This window comes from Canis lupus, chromosome 1 (assembly GCF_011100685.1).
Source record: "Canis lupus familiaris isolate Mischka breed German Shepherd chromosome 1, alternate assembly UU_Cfam_GSD_1.0, whole genome shotgun sequence".
NCBI classification, from domain to species: Eukaryota; Metazoa; Chordata; class Mammalia; order Carnivora; family Canidae; genus Canis; species Canis lupus.
Window position 1 is genome coordinate 118,763,883 of NC_049222.1, and position 26,490 is coordinate 118,790,372.

A 26,490-nucleotide genomic window follows, 5' to 3' on the forward strand; every position below is an offset into this window, starting at 1 on the left:
CTCCTTTGTGGCATCTTTATTTTTCTATCTGGTACACGAACAAAGCGAACACGGTCAGAAATATCAGCTGCACTGGAACACTTCAGCCAATCGTAAAACAGAGGGCACATGGACATGGATGGGCAGGGGTGGCAATTCCAGACCGGCTTCCCCCAAAGGGCTTGTGCTCCAAGCCCGCAACCAGAGGGTGCTCTGGGAAAGACTGTGCAGCGCATCTCTGGTGAGGAGAGACAAGGACCAGTTACAACAGGGACTGCAGCCGGGCATGAGTTTATTGGCTTCTGGCCTCACGCTCCTGCTTGATGAAGTTGATTAGCCCGTTCGTGGAAGAGTCGTGAGAGGTGACTGGGCTACTGCCATCAAGTTCAGGCTCAATTTTCTTGGCCAGCTGCTTTCCCAGCTCCACCCTGCCAGGACAACGAACAAGAATTGTAAGAGGAAGGTTCCAGCATTGCTAGTGAAATCCACAAGCCAACCCACAGGCATGCTCTACCCTCCCCTTGAGGAGCAGCAACTCACCCCCACTGGTCAAAGCTGTTGATGTCCCAGATGACACCCTGAACGAAGATCTTGTGCTCGTACATGGCTATAGAGGTGGCAGATGGGGCACATTAGGGCTCGACCAGCCTTATCCAACCTACCCCAGGCCAGGACCTTCCCTGCTCACTCACCAATCAAGGCTCCCAGAATGAATGGCGTGAGCTTGGTGAACACAATAGAGTTTGTTGGGCGATTTCCTTCAAAGACCTTCAGAAAACACCCAGGAATGTCCCCTGGTTAGTCAGAATCCCCCAATCCTCAGAAGGGATGTGCACCCTGCCCCAGAGGCTGGGATATGCAGATCTGTAGGGACAGTCCCTCTTACCGCGTAGGAGGGGCCAGGCACGCCATAAATCCCTACCCTGACCCCATAACTTTATCTTTCCAATGCCAGGATGCCATCCAAAGACACTTTAGGAGAAGTGCTGACCTTGTGTGGCAACAGCTTCTCTAAGTCCTCTGGACTCTTTCCTGCGGCCTGCAGCTCCTTCCGGGCCTCCTCTGTCGACTTCCCCTTCATCAGGGCCTCAGTTTGGGCCAAAAAGTTGGCCAGGAGGATCTGACAAGAGAGACACCCAGTTCCACTTGGAAGTACTGACTGAGCTTCAGGTAGAGGGGCAGGACTTCCCAGCTGCGGTTAGTTCCAGCTTAGGTCAGGCTGCTGGCCCCCCATGTAGAGTTCAAGTGGAGCTGGGGAGGTGGGGGGGGGGATGACAACAGCAAGTCACATCGGGTGACATAGCAAAGCAGGTAACAACAGTAACTCCCCTTCAAGGAATACCTATGACTTGCCAAAGACCCTGCTAAGAAATTAGCATTATCTTTTTCTTTTTCTTTTTTAAAGAATTTATTTGAGAGGGAGAGAGAGAAAATCCCAAGCAGACACCTCACAGAGCAGAGCCTGACTCGGGGCTCGATCTTATACCCCGAGATCATGACCCGAGCCCAAACCAAGAGTCGGATGCTCAACCGACTTCCCATTTGCTGCTGTGGTAAGCACGATCATGGCTCCATGCCCTTAGGGTGGGCCTAATACAATCACGTGCCCTTAGACACAACGAAGATGACAAATGAGTCGGTCAGAGAGATGCAACAGAAGAGGCAGGACAGAATCGAAGCTAGAGAGCACCGCAGGCCAAGGAGGCTTCTCAAAACCGAGAATGACCCCCAGCTGCCATCAAGGAAACTGGACCTTGGTCCTACCCTCAGCAGAGATGCAGTGGAGGCTGCTGGATTTTGGACGCACAGAAACCAAGATAAAAATTGGGTGTTGTTGGGGATCCCTGGGTGGCTCAGCGGTTTAGCGCCTGCCTTCAGCCCAGGATGTGATCCTGAAGTCCCGGGATCGAGTCCCGCATCAGGCTCCCTGCATGGAGCCTGCTTCTCCCTCTACCTGTGTCTCTGCCTCTCTCTCAATCTGTGTCTCTCATGAATAAATAAATGTAATCTTAAAAAAAAATTGGGTGTTGTTTTAAGCCACTGAGTCTGTGCAATTTATTACACAAGAATAGATAACTAGTGTTAGCTCCCGGCTAATGCATCGGCTCTTCAATAGTCTGTGTGTAATGTGCGTGAGAAAGTGTGAGGAGAGGCTGGACCGGGCTCTTACCTTGTGATGCAAACCCTTCCTTATCGGGTGCTGGGTCTGGACCGGGATGAGGAAGTCACAGGGTATCATCTTGGTGCCTGTAAAGGGCACAGTGGTCACCCAAGCGCCTACCCCAGCCCATGGGAGCCACCTGCGAGAAAAGTCTCTGCGGGCAGCGCACCACGTCCACTGCAGCACCCCTGCCCAGGCCAGACGGGCCCTACCTTGGTGGATGAGCTGATAGAAGGCATGCTGGCCATTGGTCCCTGGCTCCCCCCACACGATGGGGCCCGTCTGGTGGTCCACACGAGTGCCGGACTTGGTGATGTACTTCCCGTTGGACTCCATGTCACCCTGGAACAGGGACAGAAGCCCAGGCCTCTATCTGTAAGTCCTGCTTTGCTTCATGCACCGTGTCCAAATCCTGCCTAGGATGCACCAAGCGTACCTGCCCCCTGCCCTGGGGGTGTCCACAGGCATGACCCTTTTATCTCCCCTCACCTGTGAGGACACAGGCTTGTCGCTTTCTGGCTTAGGCCACTGCAGGAAGGACCCATGGCCAGAAGGTGGATATGGAGGTCTGAGGAGAACCTCCCTAAGAGCAGAAATCAGTCACAGTATCTTTAACTGATATCTTTTTTCTAAGTTTATTTATTTAAGTAATCTTTACACCTCATGTGGGGCTCGAACTCATGACCCTGAGATCAAGAGTCGCCTGCTCTTCTGACCGAGCCAGCCAGGTGCCCCTCTTTAACTGATGTCTCAAGGGAAAGGCTGGCTGGGGTCCAGGGTGTACAGCCTCTGAAGTCTGTCCCGCCAACAAGATGCTGGGCTGTGGGGAGCCCTGGCCCCCTCTTCTGTCACCTTCAGGTGTTGGTGCAAGTCCGCTGTGCCTGCCCAAGGGCTGCAGGGCAAAACTAGGGTCGTGCTAAAGAAACCAGGGACATATGGGGAAGGGCTGCCTGAAACAGAATCTGGACTAAGAGAGGGGCTGCTTGGTCCCCAGGGGTTCTGAAGATTTGAAGGGGTGCAGAGGGCAGGAGTAGCTCAAAGAGGCACCACAGACTGGCTGTGAATTTGCCTCTCTGGAGGGACAAAGGCAGTACAAGCCCCAGGGGTGCCAGCTGGTGGCCCTGCCCTACCACAGGCACACAGAATGGTGGCCAAGGAAGAAATGACCCAGCAATGACCCAGGCTGAGCCAAGCCAGGGCCTCACCGCCCACCACCATAACCAGTCATGCCCCTCCCGTTAGTCAACCTCCGCTAACACGCATCAAACAGATCCTGGGAACGGAGACCCACCCTGAGACTGGGAACGAAAGTGGGCCTTGGCCATGCCCAAGTCGGGGGAAAAGCCACTAGAGGGACAGGAAGCCGGGCACCTGGGCTCCTGGGGCTCCCAGACCCCCCACAGGCTGGCTCCAAGGCCGGGCTCAGCAGCTGGTACCTGCTGGAAGTAGGCAGCAAAGCGGTGCAGGTACTGGTCGTAGGGCAGCATGGCCTGCGTCTCACACCCAAAGCAGTTGATGTACCAGATGCCCAGCAGAGCCAGCAGGACAGGGGCGTTCTTCTCCAGGGGCGTCGTACGGAAGTGCTGGTCCTAAAACCACAGCAGCGTAGGTGGGAGCTGAGCAGCTGCCCGGGAGGGAAGGAAGGGGGGAGCTGGACCAACCAAGTGTCTGGCAGAGAGCGTAAGCCTCAGCACTTACCATCCAGTGAGCCCCTGAGAGCAGCTGCTCGAAGTTGTCAAATCCTGCGACACAAAAGCAGCATCAACAGAAACGGTCATGCCTAGTGCCCTCGTGGCAGTGGACACAGCTTCTTCTGGAACCACGGAGAGGCTGATGTGCGGCCAGAAGAAACAGGACCTGGGAAGACTTGGGCCTACAGAAAGCCTCTCTAACCAGAGTCGGCCCTGACGCAAAGGCAGATCTAACCTCACCTACCGTGGGAACAACAGGACAGCAGCTGGGAGGGGTAGAGAGACAGACCAATCTGCGAACCCCAGAGAAAAGTCAGGCCTGCCCTCCTGACCTGAAAGAAATGATCCAGCCAAGGGCGGAGAGGCCGGCGGCCTATGGGGTCAGAAAGGTGTTCAGGGACAGGAGCCGCCCACCCGACCGTAGACTACAGCACGGTCTCCCAAAGACCGAAACACACTCACCCACGTGCAGTGCAATGGAGAGTCCAATGGCTGACCACAGCGAGTAGCGTCCTCCCACCCACTAGGAGAGACAGGAAAAGGTGCTGAAGAAGGGTCGGCACACCCCGCCCCCCTCCCTCCTGCCACAAAACTTGCCCCCGGGAGCAGTGCTCTTCCACAGGTGCAGCATGGAGGGCCTGGGCCCAACCCACCTCTGGGAAGCAAGACAGCAGGCCAGGCGCTGGCAACTCTGTGCTGACCAACAGGGAGGCTACGGGGACCGATCAGAGCCACAAGACTCAACTGAAGACCTTACCATGGCTGGCCTTGTCTCCTCAGACAGACAGACAGACACACAGACCCAGCGCCTCATACCTGCGCCAGGCCTGGCCTTCTCCTCAGACACATAGACCGAGCGCCTCATACCTGTGCCAGGCCCGGCCTTCTCCTCAGACAGACCCAACGCCTCATACTTGCGCCAGGCCCGGCCTTCTCCTCAGACACATAGACCGAGCGCCTCATACCTGTGCCAGGCCCGGCCTTCTCCTCAGACAGACCCAACGCCTCATACTTGCGCCAGGCCCGGCCTTCTCCTCAGACACATAGACCGAGCGCCTCATACCTGTGCCAGGCCCGGCCTTCTCCTCAGACAGACAGACCCAGTGCCTCATACCTGCGCCAGGCCCGGCCTTCTCCTCAGACACATAGACCGAGCGCCTCATACCTGTGCCAGGCCCGGCCTTCTCCTCAGACAGACAGACAGACCCAGTGCCTCATACCTGTGCCAGGCCCAGCCTTCTCCTGAGACAGACCCAACGCCTCATACTTGCGCCAGGCCCAGGCTCCTCCTCACACACATAGACCGAGTGCCTCATACCTGTGCCAGGGCCAGCCTTCTCCTCAGACAGATAGACCCAGTGCCTCATACGCATGCCACGTCTGACCTCCTCCTCAGACCCAGCACCTCATACCTGTGCCAGGCCCGGCCTTCTCCTCAGACATACAGACCCAATGCCTCATACTTGCACCAGGCCCAGGCTCCTCCTCTGACAGACAGACCCAGCGCCTCATACCTGTGCCAGGCCCAGATTCCTCCTCAGACACATAGACCGAGGACCTCATACCTGTGCCAGGCCCGGTCTTCTCCTCAAACAGACAGACCAGTGCCTCATACCCACACCAGGTCTGATGTCCTCCTCCGACCCAGCGCGCCTCATACCTGTGCCAGGCCTCGCCTGCCCTCAGACAGACCCAGTGCCTCAGACCTGTATCAGGCCTGGCCTCCTCCTCAGACAGACAGACAGACAGACCCAATGCCTCATACCTGCACCAGGCCTGGCCTCCTCCTCAGACAGACCCAGTGCCTCATACCTGTGCCAGGCCCCATTTCTTCAGACACCGACAGACCTACTACCTCATACCTGTGCCAGGCTGAGTTTCCTCAGAAACAGACCCAGTGCCTCATACCTGTGCCAAGCCCCATTTCTTCAGACACCGACAGACCTACTACCTCATACCTGTGCCAGGCTGAGTTTCCTCAGAAACAGACCCAGTGCTTCATACCTGGTACCAGGATCCACTTCCTCAGACACCAACAGACCAGCATCTCATACCTTGCCAGGTCCAGCCCCCTCAGACACTGATAGATCCAGTGCTTCATACCTGTGCCGAAGCATCTTCAAATACTGACAGACCCAGTACCTCATACCTGTGTTTGGTTGTGGCTCTGTGGGACACTGACAGACCTGATGGCTCATACTTGTGCCAGGCCCCACCTCCTCAGACCCTGACAGACCCAGTACCTCATACCTGTGTTTGGTTGTGGCTCTGTGGGACACTGACAGACCTGATGGCTCATACTTGTGCCAGGCCCCACCTCCTCAGACCCTGACAGACCTAGTACCTCATACCTATATGCAGCCTCTTGCACCTGTGCCTGGCCCACCTACCTGGACACTAACAGGTCAGAATCCACCCGTGCCAGGCTCTGCATCCTCAGACTCCCGGACCCAATGCCCCATACCTGTGCGCAAGCACACTTCCTCCAACGATGAAAGCTCCGGCACCTCCTACCTGGGTCCCTGCCTCCTCAGGTACCAACATAGCTGGGCTTGGCCTTGCCCCTTCTGACACTGACAGACCCAGTGCCTCTCAGGCCAGCGACAGGCCCAGGGCTCAGACCTGATAGGTCTTCTCAGCCTCAGCCCCAAGACGTACCTCGTCACACTTGCAGACTCTACTCCGTGTCACCTACATCCTCAGAAATCCATTCCTGGGCTCCTAACGGCTTCTTACGGGGCACCTACCACATTCCCAGCACAGGCGGCAGCAGGAGCCCACGGGCGCCCCCCAGACACGTAAGTGAAGTAATCGTGCCAATAAACGTGGAGTGAGATTCGGGGCTTGGGAGAAAGGCACTGCGGCAGTGCGCTCAATGGCAAAGCGACCCCGAAGCGACCCCGAGGAGTGCTGGAGCGCGGATCTCAAGAACGAGCGGCCGCTCCCAGGAAAGCATGGGGGGGGGGGGGGGAGCATCCTAGAGCCAGCACAGCACGGGCGCACGTCCTGCGGCAAGAGCAGCCTTTCTCAATAGCGAGAGGATGAGGCCCCCCAGAAAATGCTTTAAGTGGCTTCAAGAAGCGAATTGAAATTCTCCCAAGGAGGCTCCAAGTCACTGCCCTCCCAGAAGCCGGGAAGAGAGGCCGATCTTGGGGCATTAGGGCTTCATTCTCTACCAGAAGCCCATTGAGGCAGGTTGGGCAAGAGGAACCACAGCACATTCCAGATGAAGGAAGGAGGAGGAGCTGGGAGGCAATGCTGGAGAACGAGGCAGGGAGCCCCAGGGGTCATCAGGAACACGAGGCTACCCTGGACGGGGAAGGCGGACGACGGACTCCGGAGCTTCAGGCAGACAGGATGAAGGGAAAGAACGAGAGAACGAAGTGTGGCCCAGAGGTTTCTGGCTGGGGGCAGGAGATGAATGGCGGGGCCCTTCACCTGGAAGGAGTCCAGGTGTGGGGGGACCTTACCACACAGACGCAGTCCCAGGAGCCTGACATAGGCTCGCAGGTCTCACCAAACAGACTCAGTTCTAGAAACTGGACTGGCAAGCTGACTCTGGCTGCACCCAGGTCCTTAGACTTCACTCTGGGAAGCCCAGCAATGGCGGCGTCTCACCTGAGCCTGAGGCCCCCACCCACAGACACGGCCTCCAGAACTCCCTCGACCAGCAGCGGCCCTTTCAGATCCCCCCTGGAGAGACGTGGCTCCTCAGTCTGCCCGGCATTCCGGGCCTCACTTTCACCGGTTATAACCTCCTTTCCTCCTCACCTCAGTGACTCAGACCGTCTGCCACCCAGACCCCGTGCCACAGACCACACGTCGGCCCGGCGACAGGGTCCCAGGCCTCTGCACAACCAGGGGCTCCGCCCTGTCACGCCTGACCAGGGTACTGAGCAGCTCCGGCCTAAGGCACTGTCTCACGTGATCCTAAGGGTTCTCGAGGCCTCCCCAGGCGGGCCCCGGTCCACGTGCCTACGAGGACTGGGGCCTTCCCTTGCGGACAGCCCACGCCTGGCCCTGCCACCCAGGCCCCTGCCCCGCCACACCCGTTACGCGTGCCTGGGCTAGAGCGTTACCTATTCATTTCACCCAACAAGCCCAGGGATGCCAACCTGTACCTGAACCCAGGGACAGAACCCACCGAAGGCCCCACTTATACACCCCACGTGACTCTACGTTCCTGGACTCCCGACAAAGCCGACACGGAGGGCTTCGCCTGCGAGGTCAGCTCTGCCTCCCCGTGTCCTCCAGGACCTGCCTGCGGGGTCACACGCCTGTCAAGGGCGGGCTCCTCACGGCTTGGGATGCCCCGGGCTCCGCAGACCTGTCTGTACCTGACCCGACTCCTCACACCTCAACCGACACACCCAGGCCCCCCCGCCCCCACCGAGCCCCGCTCAGACTCCGCACACCTTCCGGAGAGACCCAGCGCTGACAGGCCCGACCTCAGCCCCAGCCCTCACCTGAGAAAGGCAGCTCTTCGCCAGTCTGACGTGGCTCCTCCCGTCTTGCCGACGGATCAACGCTACCCGCCGCTGCCTGACCTGGCACCGGCACCTCGCTGGGCGGCCTCAGCTCCGCGACACAAGTACCTCCGCACCTGTGCCCTAGAGACCCCCGACCCCGCGGCAATGTGCTTCTCCCACCCTGGGGCGAACCGGCTCTCCAAGCCTCCCCTCTCAACCCTAAGACCTGGGTCAGCGCACCTGAGCAGAACCATGTTCCAGGGACTTCGCCAACAAGACCCAGGTAGGGATCTCTGGCTCCAAAGGCCGTGCCCGAGAGCCACGGAGTCACGTCGAGCTTAGGCCTCACAGGCCTCCTCTGAGCCCACAGGGTCTGCCCACTGAAGACCCCAGTGCTGCGGGGGCTCGCCCCGCCCAGGCCTAACCACAGAGGTCCAAGCGCACGTGCCTTTGCCTGAATCCAACACCTAAAAGCCAATCCACCTGCGTCAGGCCTCCTCAGACCACCCGGCAGCCCGCTCGGCCTCTGCGCTACACCTCACTTCCCTACCTCAACCCTAACCCCTCAGGTCTCTCCATTACGCTTGGCCAGGTGCCTCCTGGCCTCTGACCCTGGCGCCTCGGAGCACATCTGCGAGGCCAACTCCACCTGCCTCTGCTTGACCCTGGGTCCTGGGCCCACACCTGGCCGGGCAGTGCTGCCCACCGTACAGGCCTGTGGCTCCTCATGGTGCAGTTGGGGGGCCAGCGCTACCTGCCGACACGGGACCCTGGCTCCTCATGCTGTACCTAGCAGGCGAATTCCACCTACCTGTGCTTGACCCTGGCTCCTCAGGCCTCACCTGGAAGGCCAGTTCTACCTACCTGTGCCTTACCTTAGCTCCTCAGATCCTATCTGCTGGGCCATTTCTACCTACCTGCGCTTGACCCTGGGTCCACAGACCATACCTGGAGGGCTACTCCTACCTACCTGCGCTTGACCCTGGGTCCACAGACCATACCTGCAGGGCTACTCCTACCTACCTGTGCTTGACCCTGGGTCCACAGACCATACCTGGAGGGCTACTCCTACCTACCTGTGCTTGACCCTGGGTCCACAGACCATACCTGGAGGGCTACTCCTACCTACCTGTGCTTGACCCTGGGTCCACAGACCATACCTGGAGGGCTACTTCTACCTACCTGTGCTTGATCCTGGGTCCAGAGACCATACCTGGCTAGCCACAGCTACCTACCTGTCTCTGACTCCAGCTCCTCTAACCATACCTACTGGGACAGTTCTGCCTACCTGTGCTTGACCTTGGCTACTCAGACCATACCTGGTGGGCCAGTTCTACCTACCTGTAGGTACACCACCCCTGGCAAGCCAGATCTGCTTACCTGTGCTTGACCCCAGTTCCTCAGACGTTACCTGACAGGCCAATTCACCTATGCATGCTTGACCCTGGCTCCTGATAGACCAATTCTCCTGAGAGATACACTGATAGACCAAGTCCTCCCACCTGTACTTTGGTTCCTCAGACCACACTTGGCCATCTAGTTCTGCCTACCTGTGCTTGACCGTGGTTCCTCAGCCTTTACCTGACTGATCAGTTCTAAGTACCTGTGCTTGATCCTGGCTCCTCAGACCGCACCTAGCAAGCCAGATCCACCTACCTATGCTCGATCTTGGCTCCTCAGACTTCACCTGACAGGCCAGTTCTACCTACCTGTACTTGACCCCGGCCCCTCAGACCGCACCTAGCAAGCCAGATCCACTGACCTATGCTCGACCTTGGCTCCTCAGACTTTACCTGACAGGCCAGTTCTACCTACCTGTGCTTGACCCTGGCTCCTCAGACCACATCTGGTGGGCCAGTTCTACCTACCTGTGATTAACCCTGGTTCCTCAGACCTCACCTGAAAGCCAGATCTGCCTACCTGTGCTTGACCTCAGTTCCTCAGACTTTACCTGATAAGCCAGTTCTACCTACCTGTGCCTGACCCTGGCTCCTCATGCCTCACCTGGCAAACCAGAACCACCTACCTGTGCTTGAACTTGGCTCCTCAGCCTTCACCTGACAGACCAGTTCTACCTACCGGTGCTCGACCCTGGCTCCTCAGATCCCATCTGGTGGGCCAGTTCTACCCATCTGTTCTTGACCCTGGTTCCTCAGAGCTCACCAGGAAAGCCAAATCTTCCTACTTGTACTTGACTCCAGTTCCTCAGACTTTACCTGATAGGCTAATTCACTTACCTATGCTTGACTTTGGCTACTCACATCATACCTGACAGTCCAGATCTACGTACCTGTCCTTGATTCGGGTTCCTCAGACCTCACCTGGCAGGCCAGATCTACCCACCTGTGCTTGACCTTGGCTCTTCAGACCTTACCTGGTAAGCCAGTTCTACCTACCTGTGCTTGACTGTGGTTCCTCAGACCTCACCTAGCAAGCCAGATGCCTACCTGTGCTGATTTCAGTTCCTCAGACTTCACCTGATAGGCTAGTTCTACCTACCTGCGCTTGACCCTGGCTCCTCAGACCTCCTTTGGCAAGCCAGATATGCCTACCTGTGCTTGATCTTGGCTCCTCAGACCACACTTGGTGGGTTAGTTCTACCTACCTGTGCTTGACTCTGGTTCCTCAGGCCTCACCTGGTGGGCCACCTCTACCTACCTATGCTTGACCCTGGTTCCTCGGATCATACCTTGTGGTCCAATTCTACCTACCTGTGCTTGACCCTGGTTCCTCAGACCTTACCTGGCAGACCAGCTCTGCCTCCCTGTGCTGTATATTGGCTCCTCAGACCGTACCTGGCAGGCCAGTTCTACCTACCTATGCTTGACCTTGGTTCATCAGACCTTACCCATGCCAGCTCTGCCTACCTGTTCTTAACCTTGGCTCTTCAGACCTTATCTAGTGAGCCAGATCCACCTACCTGTGCTCGACCCTGGCTCCTCAGCCTTCACAGACAGGTCAGTTCTACCTACCTGTACTTGACCCTGGCTCCTCAGGCCTCACCTGGTGGGCCAGTTGTACCCACCTATGCTTGACCCCGGTTCCTCCGACCTCACTTATCAGGCCAACTCTGCCTACCTGTGCTTGACCTTGCTTCTTCAGACTTCACTTGGTGGGCAAGTTCTACCTACCTGTGCTTGACCCTGGCTCCTCCAACCACACCTGGCAGGCCAGATCTACCTACCTGTGCTTGACCTTGGTTCTTCAGATCTTATCTGGTGAGCCAGTTCTACCTACCTGTGCTTAACACTGGGTCATCAGACCTTACCGAGGCCAGCTCTGCCTACCTGTGCTTGACCCTAGCTCTTCCAACCACCCCTGGCAGGCCAGATCTACCTACCTGTGCTTGACCATAGCTCCTCAGACCTTTCCTGATGGGCCAGTTGTACCTACCTGTGCTTGACCCTGGCTCCTCCGACCTCACCTGTCAGGCCAGCTCTGCCTACCTGTCTGTGCTTGACCTTGCTTCTTCAGACTTCACCTGGTGGGCGAGTTCTACCTACCTGTGTTTCACCCTGGCCTCTCCTGCCACACCTGGCAGGCCAGATCTACCTACCTGTGCTTGACCTTGGTTCTTCAGACCTTATCTGGTGAGCCAGTTCTACTTACCCATCCTTGACCCTAGCTCCTCAGACCTACCTATGCTTGACCCTGGTTCCTCAGATCATACCTGGTAGGCCAGTTCTACTTACCTGTGCTTGACTCTGGCTTCTCAGACCATACTTTGTGAGCCAGTTCTGCCTACCTGTGTTTGACGCTGACTCCTCAGACTACACCTGGCAGGCCAGATCTACCTACCTGTGCTTGCTCCTGGCTCCTGACACTATACATAATAGGCTAGTTCTGGTTACCTGTATCTCCTCGCAGTTGCTTACATCTCATCCAAGTTCGGCTCCTACTTGGGCTCAACTATGACTTTTTAGATCTCATTGGACATACCTAGTGTTATGAACATCCCTGATCTTGGCTCCATAGACCTTACCTGACAAACCCTGCTGTACTCACCTGGGCTTAACTCATACTGGCAGCCCCAAGAATATAAACTCCTACCAGATACAGACTCCGTAGACCTTACCTGAGAAACTCAATTCCATATACCTGTACCTGACCACAACTCATCCGCCTTGCAAGACAGCTCTACAAGATATGTAGAGATGCAGTTCTATCTGCGTACCTTGACCTTAATCTAGAGATCCAGATCTAGTCACTTGTACTCAATACAGGCTCCTGAGATCTCACCTGAGGGACTGAGCCCTCTCCTGATTTCACTTCAGATCCTCAGAGATCATCTAAGAGATAGAGTTCTTTCTAGATCTGCCTCCTTAGGCCTTACCTGACAGATCTGGTCTACCTACCTATATCTAAACTCAACGGTGAAACAAAGTTGAATGAACCTAACCAGGGCTCTTCAGGTCAACTTACCTATGCTCACCCTTGGTTTCATAGATGTTACCTGAAACACTCAGCTCTACCCATCTCAGCTCCTCGGGTTCAGAATACAAACCAGAGCCTGACCTTAGCAATTTAGACCTTACCTGTTCAAGACCCAAAAGTACAAACCTGAATTTCACCTCACCCCTCAAGCCCCACCTGACAGACCTGTGTTCTACATACCTAAGCCAGACATACACCTTCCAGGTGCATGCAGTTTCCCATCACTCCAGCTTTTCAGTCTTTCCCCAGAGGACCCAGGACCACCTCCAGGATCAACCTGGCATCACCAGAACCGCTAGATGTCACCTGAGGACACAGTTCTCACCTGGACCCAATCATGGATTTCTAGTCCTCACTTGTCAGACTCTGCTATGTCTGCCCTTCTCGGCTCCAGTGTCCTAACCTGAACAACCCCCTTCTACATGTGCGTGCCTCATCTTGGCTCCTCAGGTCTCCCTAAGAAACCTAGTTATAAACACTATGTCTGATTCCAGCTCCTAGGACCTCAGGACCTCAGACAAGATCCTACAGGCCACCGCTGGCGGACTCCACTGTCCAAACCTAGCCTGAACAGACACTCCCCTCAGGCCAGACACTCCTGGCTGCTTACCTCAACCTGAGGGAAAACTGGTGGGAACCTCTTGGTGCCTGAGAGACCTGGGCCTCGGACATCTCACCCTGCAGACGTGATTCTCTAAGCCTTTATCTACTCTGAGCCTCTCAGACCACATCTTACCAACGTGGCTTCAGTCCTTCACCTGCCCCCATTCCCTACTCCTCACCTTTTTGTAACTCAGCATATTCCTACTTTTCACTCATCCGGGCCCCTTGGGCCCCACCCCAGCCGGAACCCGGTGCCAGAACCTTGGGCTGGTTGTGGGTCCTCAGAGGCCTCTGCAACCCTGGAGCTTTGCTTATCACACCTGGTCAGGATGCCAAGAGCCAGGTTGCTGACACGGCTCAGGGGACTTACCTAGGTTTGCCTAATTCTGAGTTTTAATCACCTCACCTGTGATCAGACACCCATTACCTGATACTTTGCAGAACCAGTCGGACAGACCCCGATGTAAGCACCTGTCCCACACCAGAGACTTCCAACTCCCAGATCCAGGTTAGTCTCTATACAGGACTCTGGCTCCACAGGCCTTACTTGATAGAACCATCTCGAAATACCTGTGTCTTCCAGAATTCACAGCCCTCATCAGTACCTTTACCTGTCTTGGCTCCTCCTCGGAACTCACTTGTACCTACCTTGGCTCCTCTTCAGACCCCACCAGCCAATGTTAGCTCTCCAGTGACTTCTAGCTCTGGCTGACCCCGAGAACCCCCACAATTCACCATCAGATCTCTGCTTGATCCTGACACGAAGCTACCCCATGAATGACCATAACTGACCAAACCTCACCACTTATATGTCCCCGTGCCAGACTGGCCACGTCTCATCTTACCTCAGAGCCACCACAACATCCCTATGTCTGTCCTGACCCTCCATCTCACCTGAGAGATACTAGCTCCAGAAATTTCACCTGCCCCTGGCTCTTCAGATGTCACCTTCTTGATTTAAAACAATATACACATCCTTAGTGACCCAGACAGGTCCTCCTTCCAGCCACTGCATATGTGGGTATGCCCAGCCCGGGAGGCCGTCACGGAGGCCACCTCAGCCACTCAGGCCTCACTCCCCGGGCCCAGCCCCATGTTCCTGTGCCCAACTGTCATTCCCAGGCCTTACCTGGGAAGCCTAGGCCTCACCCTAAGCCGCACACCCCCCCATCATGTCGGCATGCTGGGCAGTTACGGGCAGTGAAAACCTACACCAGGTTTTGGCTAACAGGAGACCCCCCTCATCCCTGACCACCCACTGTCGAGGCTCCAGATCCCAGAAAAGAGGTAGAAGGTGCCTTTCCTACTTTGAGACATGCAACATTTGTTAGAAGCTGCCCAATCTCTCTCGACCAGGGTTCCTCATCTGAGCCACAGGACGCAGAAAATGATTTGAGTGACTTCTCAATTCTTCCAAGGATGGTACATAATTAGTCCCATTCTAGAAAGAAGTTAACTCATTACACACAACAGATGCCTCAGGGCGTTAGGGCTTTATTTTCTCCCAGACTCCAGGGCCTTTAGGGTTTTCAAAGGCGATTCCAGCTGCCGGTACCACCACCGAGCAAACAGCTTCCAGTCTAAAAGCCTGGAAACAGCCCCAATGGGAACGCCCCCAACTGGACGATGCCCTCGTAGCTGCACCTGCCAGTGTCACGTGTTAGATTAGCGCCCACTGCCCCCACACCGCAGCTCGCGCCCCAAGCGTTCCCTGCATCCCACAGCCGGAGCCCTTCTCCCACCAGGGCCATGCTCAGGCAAGCCGCAAGCAAAGGTCCTGCTCGCTGCTTGGCACCAGCTGTGGCTGGAGCAGAGAGGAGTCCGCGACCACCCGCCGCTAGACCAGCCTGCAGCTCGGCCACTCAGGCACGGTTTGCTCTGCGAGACGCCTGACAAGGGCCCATGCAGGCCCCAGGCCTGGCGCCTCCTCTCTGCCACCTTCCAGCTGCTCCTGACCGGGCCTGCCCCGTCACACCTCCTGCCTCACCCTGCCCCTTGGCCTTTACAGACTGAGGCGGCAGTTCGGAGAAAGGTCATCGCTGAGAATAACTCACAACCTCAGTTTAGTGAAGGCGGGTAGGGGTGGCTCCAGTTACCCCACAGTGGGTGCTGCTGGGCAGGCACCCAGGGGAGTGTTAGCCTGGCCCTGCAAGCTCAGCCCGCCCGCGGTGGAAATGGAGCCCTCATCCTGACCTCTAAGCCCTTCCCAGAGCCAGACATGCAGCAGGTACTCAATAAATGTTGACCTGACCTCGCAGGCCCCTCATCTGTGGCACGGTGGTCATGCCGTGACATAGGACACATAATTCACCCAGCGCAAGGAAGTGCTTTTACTTACATCCCAGAACTCGAACATGTTTTGAGGGTCAATCCCAAACTCCTTCACTTTGGTCTAAAAGGGGCAAAGGCAGAGAAGCAAGAAAACCTATGTTAGCTGGACGAGAACAGGAGCTCCAGGGTGCCAGGTGTCACACTGTCCAGGCTATGGACAGATGGGGGCAAGGAGGGAGCAGCCTGTCAGTCCAGGACAGGAACCAGCAGCTGCCACCCCCAGAACTGGATATGAGGCTCTCAACTAGCAACAGCAGCGGCCTGGGGCCTGTGAAGCCCTCCTGCTGAGGGAGGCTGCACACCCAGTGCAATGACCCGGGCCCACAGGCTGCCCTGCAGGAGCTACCTCCTGGACCTGTCGGGGTGCAGACACTGACCTATCCAGAACATATGGGTGACTGAGCCCAGGGCTGGAATCTGAGCAGAGCAGAAGCCACCTCCAGGCCAGGTGTCACACAGCCAAGACACCAGTCCAGCCCTTCCAATATGAGAGGTGGTGACTCTACCCCAGGAAGCCTTTAGGAGATAACCAATCGTACCCCTCAGGGGCTCTGTCCCCCACGCACACAGGGTCAGCACCCCCTTGTGCGGTCCCTAAAGAGGAGACGCCCTACCAGCCAGCATGAGCCCTGGCAGGAGGCAGATAGTGTCGTGAGGTTAGCCAGCCGTAAGATGTCCTCCCGTCTCCCCTCCGTGGACAGGTCAGCACTGGAGGCAGAGGCGGGGGTTGGATGAGATGGGAGGGAGTGGATCGGGACAACCTGAGTGGGGTTCCAGCTCTGACACAGCCCACGACACAGCAAGAGCTTGCCAGGTTTGTTACTCCGGGCTCGCAGCTGCACCCCGCCCCTCTACCCCACCCCATCCCTCGCACAGCCTCAGGCCCGGCGGACTGCGAACTGGCAGGCAGGAGACCGTGTGCTCATCCCGGCCTCACTGACTCATGCGGTCACTGGGCAAAAATCCTTCGCTGGGGCCTAGCCTCCTCATGTAAGAAATGGGATGCACCCCAGCTCCTACCCCATATACCCCATGAGGGGCAAGGCCAGTGGCAAGGTAGTAGAGGCCTGTGGAATGTTCTGGATATCAGTTAGGCCTGCGAGGCGGACACAGCCAACAGGATCCCTCCTTGGAGGTGCAGAGATTTCATGGGAGGATGCAAAGAGGACAGTGTGCAGCTCACATCCCTCACAGCCGACAGATCCTTCTAGGCCATCAGCCGAGCCAAGATCCCCAGACCCGTGAACCACAACCGGACCTGAGTATTCTGATAGGCTGTGCCCTTGACGTGATCTGGGCCCTCCAGGAGGATGTCCAGGAGTCCACATGGGCACTTACCGTGTTGGTAGACAGGGCGACAAAGTGCTTCGCGACTGCAGAAGGCTACAAGAGACACAGCCAGGTTACACCAAGCCATCCTGGGGGGCACCCGAGGGTAGGGAGCCTCCCATCTCTATACCAAGGCCCTGGGTGGGACTGACAATGCCCAGTCCTTGGCCCTGTGGCAGTTAGAAGAGCCCCCTGTCAAGGTCAGGAGGACAGAGGAGTCAGAGCCCATCCTCCCTCACAGGCACACAAGGCCCGGGATCCCTCCCTTGTAAAGTAGGTGTGGCCCGGGGAAGAGGCTCCTCCGGGGCCCGGGGACCTTCAAGTGCCTTCAGCACGTCAGAACAGGTTCTGGCACAACTGACATGTCTGGGACCGGCAGAGCCGAATGTCTTAACTGGAAAGGACAGGCGCCAAGAGAGGTGGCCTCCTGCCGCCAACTTCAGGAGGAGACAGGGCTGCAGCATTAGGCTTGACCACTCAGGTGGGTGGGTGCCCCCCCGCCCACCCCTCCCAGGGCACGCACTGCCCACTGCCCACCCCAGCACTCACATCCTTGGCCGACAGGAGAAACCATTCCTTCGCCGTCTCCGCATTTGTAATGGTCTCCTGGGTGGTAAAGGTCTGCAGCCAGAAAGTACAGCAGTCGGGCCCCAGCTCAGGGTCAGGGTGGCCTGGAGCCAGGGCTCAGTGGCAGAGGCCATGTGGGCGCCTGCTTATCACAACCAGGGACAGTCACCCCATATAACCTCCCCCCACCTGTCCACAAAGCCGGGGGTGGGGGCCTGGAAGTAGCAGTACCATCATCCTGTGATTTCCAGGATTTCACAACCAGAGGAAGAAGAATCCGAGTACAAGCCACGACCCCCACTTGCACCCCACTCCTCCACCAAAGATCAGAGGCCAGAGTATCTTCCAGGAAAGGGGCTGTGGCCATGCCAGGGGCTCCCTTCAGCCCAGGCTGGAATTCTTTTTTTTTTTTTTTTTTTTTTTTTCCAGGCGGGAATTCTGAATATTTTATGTGCACTGATGTGAAGTAACAGGGCATAAATAACAACAAAACCCTTACACTGTTCTGGGCATGGCTCTGGGATCAGAAAGGAGCAGATATTAAGCACAGATGCATCAGAAAGACAAGAACAGCCCCAGGCTGGGCAGAGATCCCATAAAATAAAAGGATGTGGCCCTAGGATGAAGGTTCTAACTGACTGATCAGGGCTTCCATCAAGAAGCCTGACAAGGAACAGCCTGAGGGCAGCTGTGCGGACCTGATCCACAAAGCATGGTGCGCTCAGGAGGTCCGGCACCCCGTCAGTGGCAAAGCCTTCCCCGCCCCCGTCCCCACCCCCAACACGCACTGGGCTGGGGAGCCAGGCCAGGTCAGAGGCCCGTACCTTGGAGGCAATGATGAACAGAGAGGACTCAGGGTTCAGGGCGGCCAGGGTTTTGGAAATGTGGGTCCCGTCGATGTTGGAGACAAACCAGACCCGGGGTCCTCCTGAAGAGTACGGCTTAAGGGCTTCAGTCACCATGAGGGGCCCCTGAGAGGGAGACAGGGCATCAGAACACAAGCTTCCAGGCCCCAGAGAGGCCCCACCCTGGAAAACCAAGGCTCTGGGCTGGACCCCCACCCCATCCCAAGGGAGTCCTCCTCACCAGGTCAGAGCCGCCAATGCCGATGTTAATGACGTCCGTGATGGGCTTGCCCGAGTACCCCTTCCACTCACCGCTGCGGACGCGCTGGCACAGAGCAAGGAGATGCGTCAGCCCAAAGCCCCGAGTATAAACTGCTGCTCAAAAGCATCCCTATACCTCAGGCCCAGCGTCCAGGTGCTCGCAGGGGCCTACTGAGACCACACTGGCAGATCCCTGCCACGCTCACCCCCAGCCAGACTCTATTTCATCATTGGCAAAGTAGGGGTCACCCCCACCTCTTCAGAATTCGCAGAACAAGGGTGAACTCCTAGCAGAACCTGACATTTAAGAGACCAAGAGACGTGAAATGCCAGCTACTAGGACTGGTCTGTGCCTGAAGTAGGCTGGGAACACTGCACAGGTGCCCGCACACACTACCTTTCAGAACGAATGAAGGCAAAGCCCAAAACTTTGAGAAATGATTCCTAACCACGCAACCGCCAACAGATGTCCTGCTGGATCTCAGAAGTGTTCACACCAATGACTCTCGTGTTCCTCCCATTCCCCTCATTTTTTTTTTTAAGATTTTATTTATTTATTCATGATAGACACACAGAGAGAAAGGCAGAGACACAGGCAGAGGGAGAAGCAGGGACCCCGATGTGGGACTCAATCCCAGGACCCTGGGATCACGCCACCAGCTGGAGGCAGACGCTCAACCGCTAACCCAGGCGTCCCTCCCTCCCCTCCTCATTTTGAAAAGGAGTTTCCCTATGTTATTTACTCTACGCCTACCTCACCGCTGTGTGTTGGGTATGCAGCATGTCAATAAATTGTGTAAATAAATTGTTTACTTCACAAGTCTTCACATCAAAAGGAAGTGTGTTTGCGTTGTCTTAAAAGGAAATGCAGGAACTACTGTACCTCTCCCGAATTTATGTGACGAGACTCTTGTCTCCTGGCTGATACTGTAAAGGGATATGGCCTTAGAAGGTGAGAAGGACATTCTCCACGTGGAACATGAATCACTAGGACCCTGAAGGCAGACTCTGTAGCCAGCTTCTAAGCTGGTTCCCAGTGGTCCTCACCTCTTGGCATTATACTGGTGTCCTTGTGCTGTCCCCTCCTACCTTGATCAGAAGTGACCTGTACAGCCCACAGGGTATTACAGAAATGGCAGATGTAATTTCTCGTGCTAGCTCAAGGTAATAAAGGACCTTATGGCACTCTGTCTTGCTCTCTCTTGGATCACTCATTTGGAGAAATCAGCTGTCTTGTTAGGAGGACACTCAGCCTCTAGAAAGGACCACAAGGTAAGGAGCTAAAGCCTCCCAAATGCCAGCACTAGTTGCTAGTGAGCCATCTTGGACGCAGATCCTCCAGGCTCCAACCATCGAGCCCTCAGGGGAATGCTAACCTTGGCCAAAATCTTGTCTACAGCCTTTGAGGCCAGAAACAGCCAGCACAGCCACTGCAAATCCTGATCCACAGAAGTGTTGATTGTTGCTTATAGACGCTAAGTTTTGGAGCAATTTATTCTACATCGACAGAAAACTAGTATATATATCTTTCCCCAAACCAGTTACATGCAGCAACTTTTTTTTTTTAATAAGGCAATTAATTGCCATGAGAAATTTTCCATCAACGCAGAAATAAAGTTGGTCACTTCTTAATCCTTAACGTCACCATTCAAGTTTTGTTACAATAAAGCATCCCAGAGAAGAAAAATTATAGGTCTTTAATAAGATTATACATACCCTTTATTTGACCAGATGGGGTTTTACGACATGCCAGTTTGCAACTATCATTTTTAACGTATCCTGAACAGCGCGGCAGGTCAATGTAACCACAGCTCCCTAATACCTAGTGGCACCTGAGACTACAACATATGAACATAAACTGATTTTACTAATCAATCCTCTGATAAATGGACTCATGCTGTTTGTTTTTTTAATTAAAAAATAAATATTTTTTAAAGATTTCTAAGTGGGACGCCTGGGTGGCTCAGTGGTTGAGCGTCTGATTCGGCTCAGAGCGTGATCCCGGAGTCTTGGGATGGAGTCCTGCATGGGGCTCTCTGCATAAAGCCTGCTTCTCCTCCCTCTTCTTATGTCTCTGCTTCTCTCTCTGTCTCTCATGAATAAATAAATAAAATCTTAAAAAAAAAAAAAAGGGGGGGGATCCCTGGGTGGCGCAGCGGTTTGGCGCCTGCCTTTGGCCCAGGGCGCGATCCTGCAGACCCGGGATCGAATCCCACATCAGGCTCCTGATGCATGGAGCCTGCTCCTCCCTCTGCCTGTGTCTCTGCCTCTCTCTCTCTCTGTGACTATCATAAATAAATAAATAAATAAAAATTAAAAAAAAAAAAAAAAAAAAAGACTTTTAGGTAATCTCTACACCCAACATGGGGCTCAAACTCATGATCCTGAGATCAAGAGTCATATGCTCCAACAACTGGGCCCGAGGGGCGCCCCAGGCTTAGGCTGTTTTTGATTTTTGCCACCATCCTTAAAATCCTGGTGAACATCCTCAACCCAACCTTGGTAAACTTCTAAGAGCCCAGCCATGGAGAGTGCTCCTTACGTGCAACTGCGGCCACTCAGTAGCTTTTTCTGAACTATAAATACCCCATCAGTCTGAGTCAGGTATCCTGCAGCCAGCTGTAAGGGAGGGCTTTCCTGGAAATAGCTTCCCAGACGGCCAGGACCACACTCTCCACACAGCAGACCTAAGAGCACATGCTCGCTGAACAGAACACTGGGCTTCTGACGCACGTTAGCTCCACCACTCACCGCTGATGCCCAGAAAGGCCCTTCCCTACATCCAGAGCCCATCACAAGCACCAACCACTGTTAAGGGATGTTCTGGAATCCAGACTCCCAATGGGATGCCTACCCTTCCTCTCCTTGGAAGTCCCACTCACTTGGCTGTCAGGGCTCCAAGACTGATGGCCAGATCACTCCTGCCATCTGAGTGCCATCTGAAATGGCTCTTAGCCAGAGCAACGCGACTTGGACCTGCCACAGGTGGGGGCCGCTGCTCTCAAGGACAAGCTGATCAGAGCCCAGAATGTCACTCCCAGAGCATGCAGAGCCCATACGTACAACACGCACACACACATACACATCACCCCTGTACCCTACCCTACGCTTGAGGATGTCCACTAACCCTTGCAGAATCACCCCTGGGACAACAGACACTGAGGCAACAGTGGTTGATGTGGGGAAATCTATAGCTGGTCTCTGAGGCAACCCCTACACCCTCACCCCCCAACAGGAAAAGGGGGCACAGTTAAGTGCATCCATCAACATGGACACACAGACATTTCTTACTTATTTCTAAGTATAATCAAGCTACAGAAGAGCAGGTAATAATGAACCCGTGTGCGTACACGTGTGCAGATGTGTTTCAAAGAGACCAATGTACGTATGCATGGCACACGCACAGGAAGCTTTCAGAAGACTTCACAGGAAACGCTGTTATAAACGCTGCCTCTGGAGAGCTGGCTGTGGGGATGATCAAGGAAATGTTAAAACATCAATTTTATTTAGCTCTAGCCTAGAAAAGGAGGGTGGATCACTAAAAAGATCAGAAAAAGCAAAAGAGATAGATAGATAGATGATAGATAGATCAGAAAAAGCAAGTCTCTCCTCCACTATCCCACCACTCTGGGTGGATCACTGCCCTGGCCAGACTTTCCCCACGAGCCACGGGCGTCTAGAGTTCAGCAAGGAGGTTGCTCTGTGGCCGCCAGCCGTAGGTTCCCTCCCCTCAGGGGCAGGGAAATTCCCTCAGAACAAGGGGCGATCACACAGAGCGCCTCCAGTGAGGCCATGGGTCCTCTCCACGCGGAGTGGAGGGGCGGCCCATCAAGGCGCTCAGATTCCCAAAGGCGTGCACACGCACAGCTGAGGGCAAGCCCAGTGCACAGCTGCTTACCTGGCAGAAAGACTTCATCTTCTCCAGGACCCTGTTGACCTCCGGCATCACATCCTTGCCATCCACCAGAATGGGTGTGTTTGACCGGTTCCGCAGGGCCACATGCAGCACCGCCCGATCCTGGAGACGACAGTCAGTGTGGGAAGACCCTCACCCAGGGCAGCCACGCCAGCCGGGGAGGGTCGGGAGTCAGCCCTTCCTCTGCTGGATCCACCAGCCCCGAGGCCTGGTAACAACACCTGGTACTGAGAATCCACCGTGTGCTTATGGGAGCAGGGGGCAGGCACCCCAGGACCTACAGGAGGCAGGGCACGTGCCACTGCCTTTTGTGCTGACAGCCACAGGGGAGGGAGCCCAGGAGAAGCTCAGCACAAGGCCAGGGGGCCCCTAGGTGTTCAGGGCATGAGAAGCCAAGAAAAGAGGACCAGAGTGAACAAAGGCAGAGAATGGTGACACTACAGGGCAGACACAAACAATAAATGGCTTCAGAGCACCAGGGCTCATTAAGGGCAGTCTCATCTTCTCCAGGAGAGTACACCTGGCACCTTCTAAAAAGCACCCCCAGCCCCTTGGATGTGGAGCAAAGCAGGCAACTCAAATGTCCCTCATCAATGAGCCCCATGATGCGAACTGCCAGAAACCACAGGCCTGTGACAGGTGTCCAGAAGCTGGCCTCGTCGTGTGAGAGCAACAGTCCCATCAAGCTGAAGCCAGCAGAAGGGCCCTTGAAGGAAACAAGTCTCAAGAGCCCAGGTGGGTAGGCAAGGGATGGTGTCTGGACTCCAAACTAAGCGGAGGCCCACTAAGGGGGAGAGCTTCATGCCACTCTGCCCACCCCCTGCCCAACCTCACTCCTGCCTCACGTTCCATAGGAGAACGCGCTCCTCCAGGAAGCCCTCGACTGCAGCCTCGCTCAGCCTAGCCCAGCAGCGAGATAGGCTGAGTGTGAAACCTGTCTCTTACAGATGCGACGTCTTAGATAAGTGACTTGCCCTCTGAGCCTCGGCTACCTCGTGTGTAAAAGGAGGATGCCAACCCTGTGAGGAAGAGACTCTGAGCGCTGGGTGATTATCACACCTCCAGGCTTCCACAGCAATCAGGAACAGGGCCCGCAAGCCCTGGCCTTCCCGCTGCTTCTTACCGACTCCTACCACTGAGGAAGCTGGGCTTATGTCCAAATTCCTGTCTTCACTAATAAAACTGACAGCAAAGACAGATCAGAGTTAAGTTCTCTAAAGCAGAGTAGCCTGGAGAAGCTGCCTTCCTGCAGGCTGGAGACGTCCTCCCCCTAGGCAGACCCCAGGAGCCATTCTGGGCTCACCAGATCCACACAGCCAGTCCCAGGGACGATGCACCCCACCCGCCGCCCTGCAACCCACTCAAGGAAATAGGCTCTCGTGCCCCTTGTGAAGCAAAGATGTTGCTTAAGAGGAGTGGTGAAGACACAGTGTGATGCTATCAGCCAGATGGACTCCAGAGGGAAGGAAGAGGCCCTGGAGGGTATGCAGTCTGCTGTCCCCAGGCCAGCTCACCTCCGTGAAGTTGATCTTCTCGCCACTGAACATGCGCTCCCGGGCAGCCTCCACACCCCTGGACTTGGCCTGTGAAGAGGAGATACTAAGGCTTGATCCTGTCCACACTGGCGACCACGAGCCCAAGCCACCAAGCTCTGGGCTGGATGCAGCACCCAGTGGGCCTGACAGGTGGCTGCAGCCTGGTGCCCTCCCCCACCGTCTGTGCAGGAGCCCCTGGGCGGCTGCTCCGATCCTGAGCCAGGGGGCAGGAGCCCAGAGCCTTAAACGTCGGCACAGAGGCACGAACTGAGGTTCACTGAGAGGAGGAAATAAAGCTGCTCAAGCACCCGGGGGCTCCCAGGAGGCCAGCTTGCCTGCCAAGCCATGGGTCACAGGTCAAGCCCCTCAAGGCACAACATTACCAGGTCCACCAGCATCTGCATCACGGTGTCGGTCACAAGGTTCTTGGAGTAATCCACCAGAATATGCCCATGGTTGGTGTTCAGGTTCAAGCTGCAAAAGGACGGCAGAAGCCAATGACCACACCCCAGCTCTCCCCAACCTATTCCCTGACCAGCGCTGCGGACAGGGAAAAAAAAAAACAAAAAAACACCCTCCTTGAGCCACGCCCCAAAAAAAGCCTCAGCTGCTCTGCACAGCGGTGGTGTCTGTCACCGTCTGCCCCCCAGGCTGACCTGCAGCAGCAGCAGCAGCAGCACAGTGACCCGGACCATGGTCACGGAAGGGAGGCGCAGACCCTTCCCGAGGAGCCATTTCTCTGCAAGAACCGGGAAGACAACCCGGGGGCCCTGCTCCCGCCTGGCCTGGGGGCGGGGGGGGGGGGGACCGTTCATTCCCTCCCAGAGCTTCCACCCGGCGGCGGCGACTCTCGGGGAAGGCCTCGGAAGGCAGGGCTGGCCATGGGGCCTTCCAGTCCGGAGCCGCAGACCTCCCCGCGCCGGTCCCCAGAGCACCCCGAGATTCCTGCCCGCCCCCCCCCCCCCGCGCCAAGATTTCCTCCACCGGGTCCCGTTGCATTTCCTGGTCGCCGTCCGTCTCCACGCAGAGCCTCTTTCGCAGAACTCACGCCCCCACATCTGCATCCTCCCCGCAAGCCCCGCAGGCCCGCGCACCCCGATCGCACCCGCGGGGGGGCCCTGCCCACAGCCGCGGGGGGGGCCCCTTCTCAAATGGGGGGCTGGGGGGCGACGGCCCCGCGGAGGAGCCCGCTTCGTGACTAAGCAGCCCGGGCTCCGAGCCTCCGGCGAGCGCGCGGCCCCCAGAACCTCCTTCAAGGAGGCGTCAAGGACGAACCGAGGCCTGGGCCGGGCCCCGAGGCGTGGCCGGGGGCGGCCGGGGACCTCCCCCCGCAGGGCCCCGGGGACCCCCGAGCGCGCCGCCGGCCTGCCCCGCCGCCCCGCCTGCGCCCCGGGGCGCGCACCTGAAGCGGTTGAAGCGTTCCTTGTCCCCCTCGAAAAGGCGGCGCAGGTTGAGGTCAGAGCCCTGCTCGCGATGCCACTTCTGCAGCTTCTGGAACTGCGGGCTCTGGGTGAGCGCGGCCATGGCGAGGGCAGCGGGGCGCACGGGCTCCGACCGGCTCGCGGGAGGAAGAGGGGCGGGCGGCGCGGCTGGCGGGGGCCCCGAGCAAGGCGGCCTTTATGGCGCAGGCGCGGCGCCCGCCCCGCCCCCCGCCCCCCGCCCTCGCCCCGCCCCCGCCCCGCCCCCGCCGTCCGCGCCCTCGGGGCGACCTTGGCGGCGGCGGCGGCGGCGGCGGCGGCGGCGGCTCCCGGGCCTTAGCTGGTCCCTCCCTGCAGCGGGTCCCCGTCCGCCTGGCGCTGACTGCGGTGAAGCGGCCGAGCTCCCCACGCCCGGGCCTGCTCCCTTCGGCCGTTCGTTCACGCCACACCTTGCACGTCCCGGGTCGTGCTCCGGCGTCGCGGGTACAGCGTGGTGAATAAAGCATCGGTGGCTCCGGGGCTCCTAAGTGCTACGGAGGAAAGGGAAGCTGCAAAGGGTGCCCGGCATTGGCGTTGCAATGTTGAATAGAACGGCCACGGGAGGGGCGCCTGGGTGGCTCAGCGGCTGATCATCTGCCTTTGGCTCAGGGCGTGATTCCGGGGTGCCAGGATCGGATCCTGCACGGGGCTCTCCACAGGGAGCCCGCTTCTCCCTCTCTGCCTGCCTGTCTTTTATTTATTTATTCATGAGAGACACTGGCAGAGGAAGAAGCGGGCCCCATGCAGGGAGCCCGACGTGGGGCTCGACGTGGGGCTCGATCCTGGGCCTCCAGGACCACGCCCTGGGCTGAAGGCAGGCACTAAACCGCTGAGCCACCCGGGCTGCCCAAATAAATAAAATCTTTAAAAAAAGAAATGGCCAAGGGAGGCGCTCCTGGGTGGCTCAGTTCA

At 56.8% G+C, this 26,490-nt stretch overlaps 1 protein-coding gene across 1 annotated transcript; it reads right to left on the reverse strand.

Moving 5' to 3' along the window:
- On the reverse strand, positions 1–25,733 carry GPI (glucose-6-phosphate isomerase). The gene is made up of 18 exons (XM_038529417.1): positions 25,524–25,733; positions 24,505–24,595; positions 24,101–24,169; positions 22,569–22,688; positions 18,651–18,734; positions 18,389–18,535; positions 17,547–17,618; positions 17,007–17,051; positions 15,676–15,729; positions 4,294–4,354; positions 3,839–3,882; positions 3,577–3,729; positions 2,353–2,482; positions 2,150–2,226; positions 971–1,099; positions 672–747; positions 520–586; positions 1–407 (listed from the first exon to the last, which is right to left on the reverse strand). Exons 1-18 carry the CDS (start codon positions 25,643–25,645, stop codon positions 272–274), a joined length of 1,677 nt encoding a protein of 558 aa, XP_038385345.1. The 5' UTR covers positions 25,646–25,733; the 3' UTR covers positions 1–271.
- Positions 25,734–26,490: the final 757 nt, after the last annotated feature.

Excerpts from the sequence above, each read along its gene's own strand:
- GPI (XM_038529417.1), bottom strand. The coding sequence starts at position 25,645 with ATGGCCGCGCTCACCCAGAGCCCGCAGTTCCAGAAGCTGCAGAAGTGG. Across the intron at positions 22,689-24,100 it reads AGAAGATCAACTTCACGGAG|GATCGGGCGGTGCTGCATGT; the intron begins GTGAGCTGGCCT and ends TGTCGTCTCCAG. Across the intron at positions 18,735-22,568 it reads AGATGAAGTCTTTCTGCCAG|CGCGTCCGCAGCGGTGAGTG; the intron begins GTAAGCAGCTGT and ends GCTCTGTGCCAG.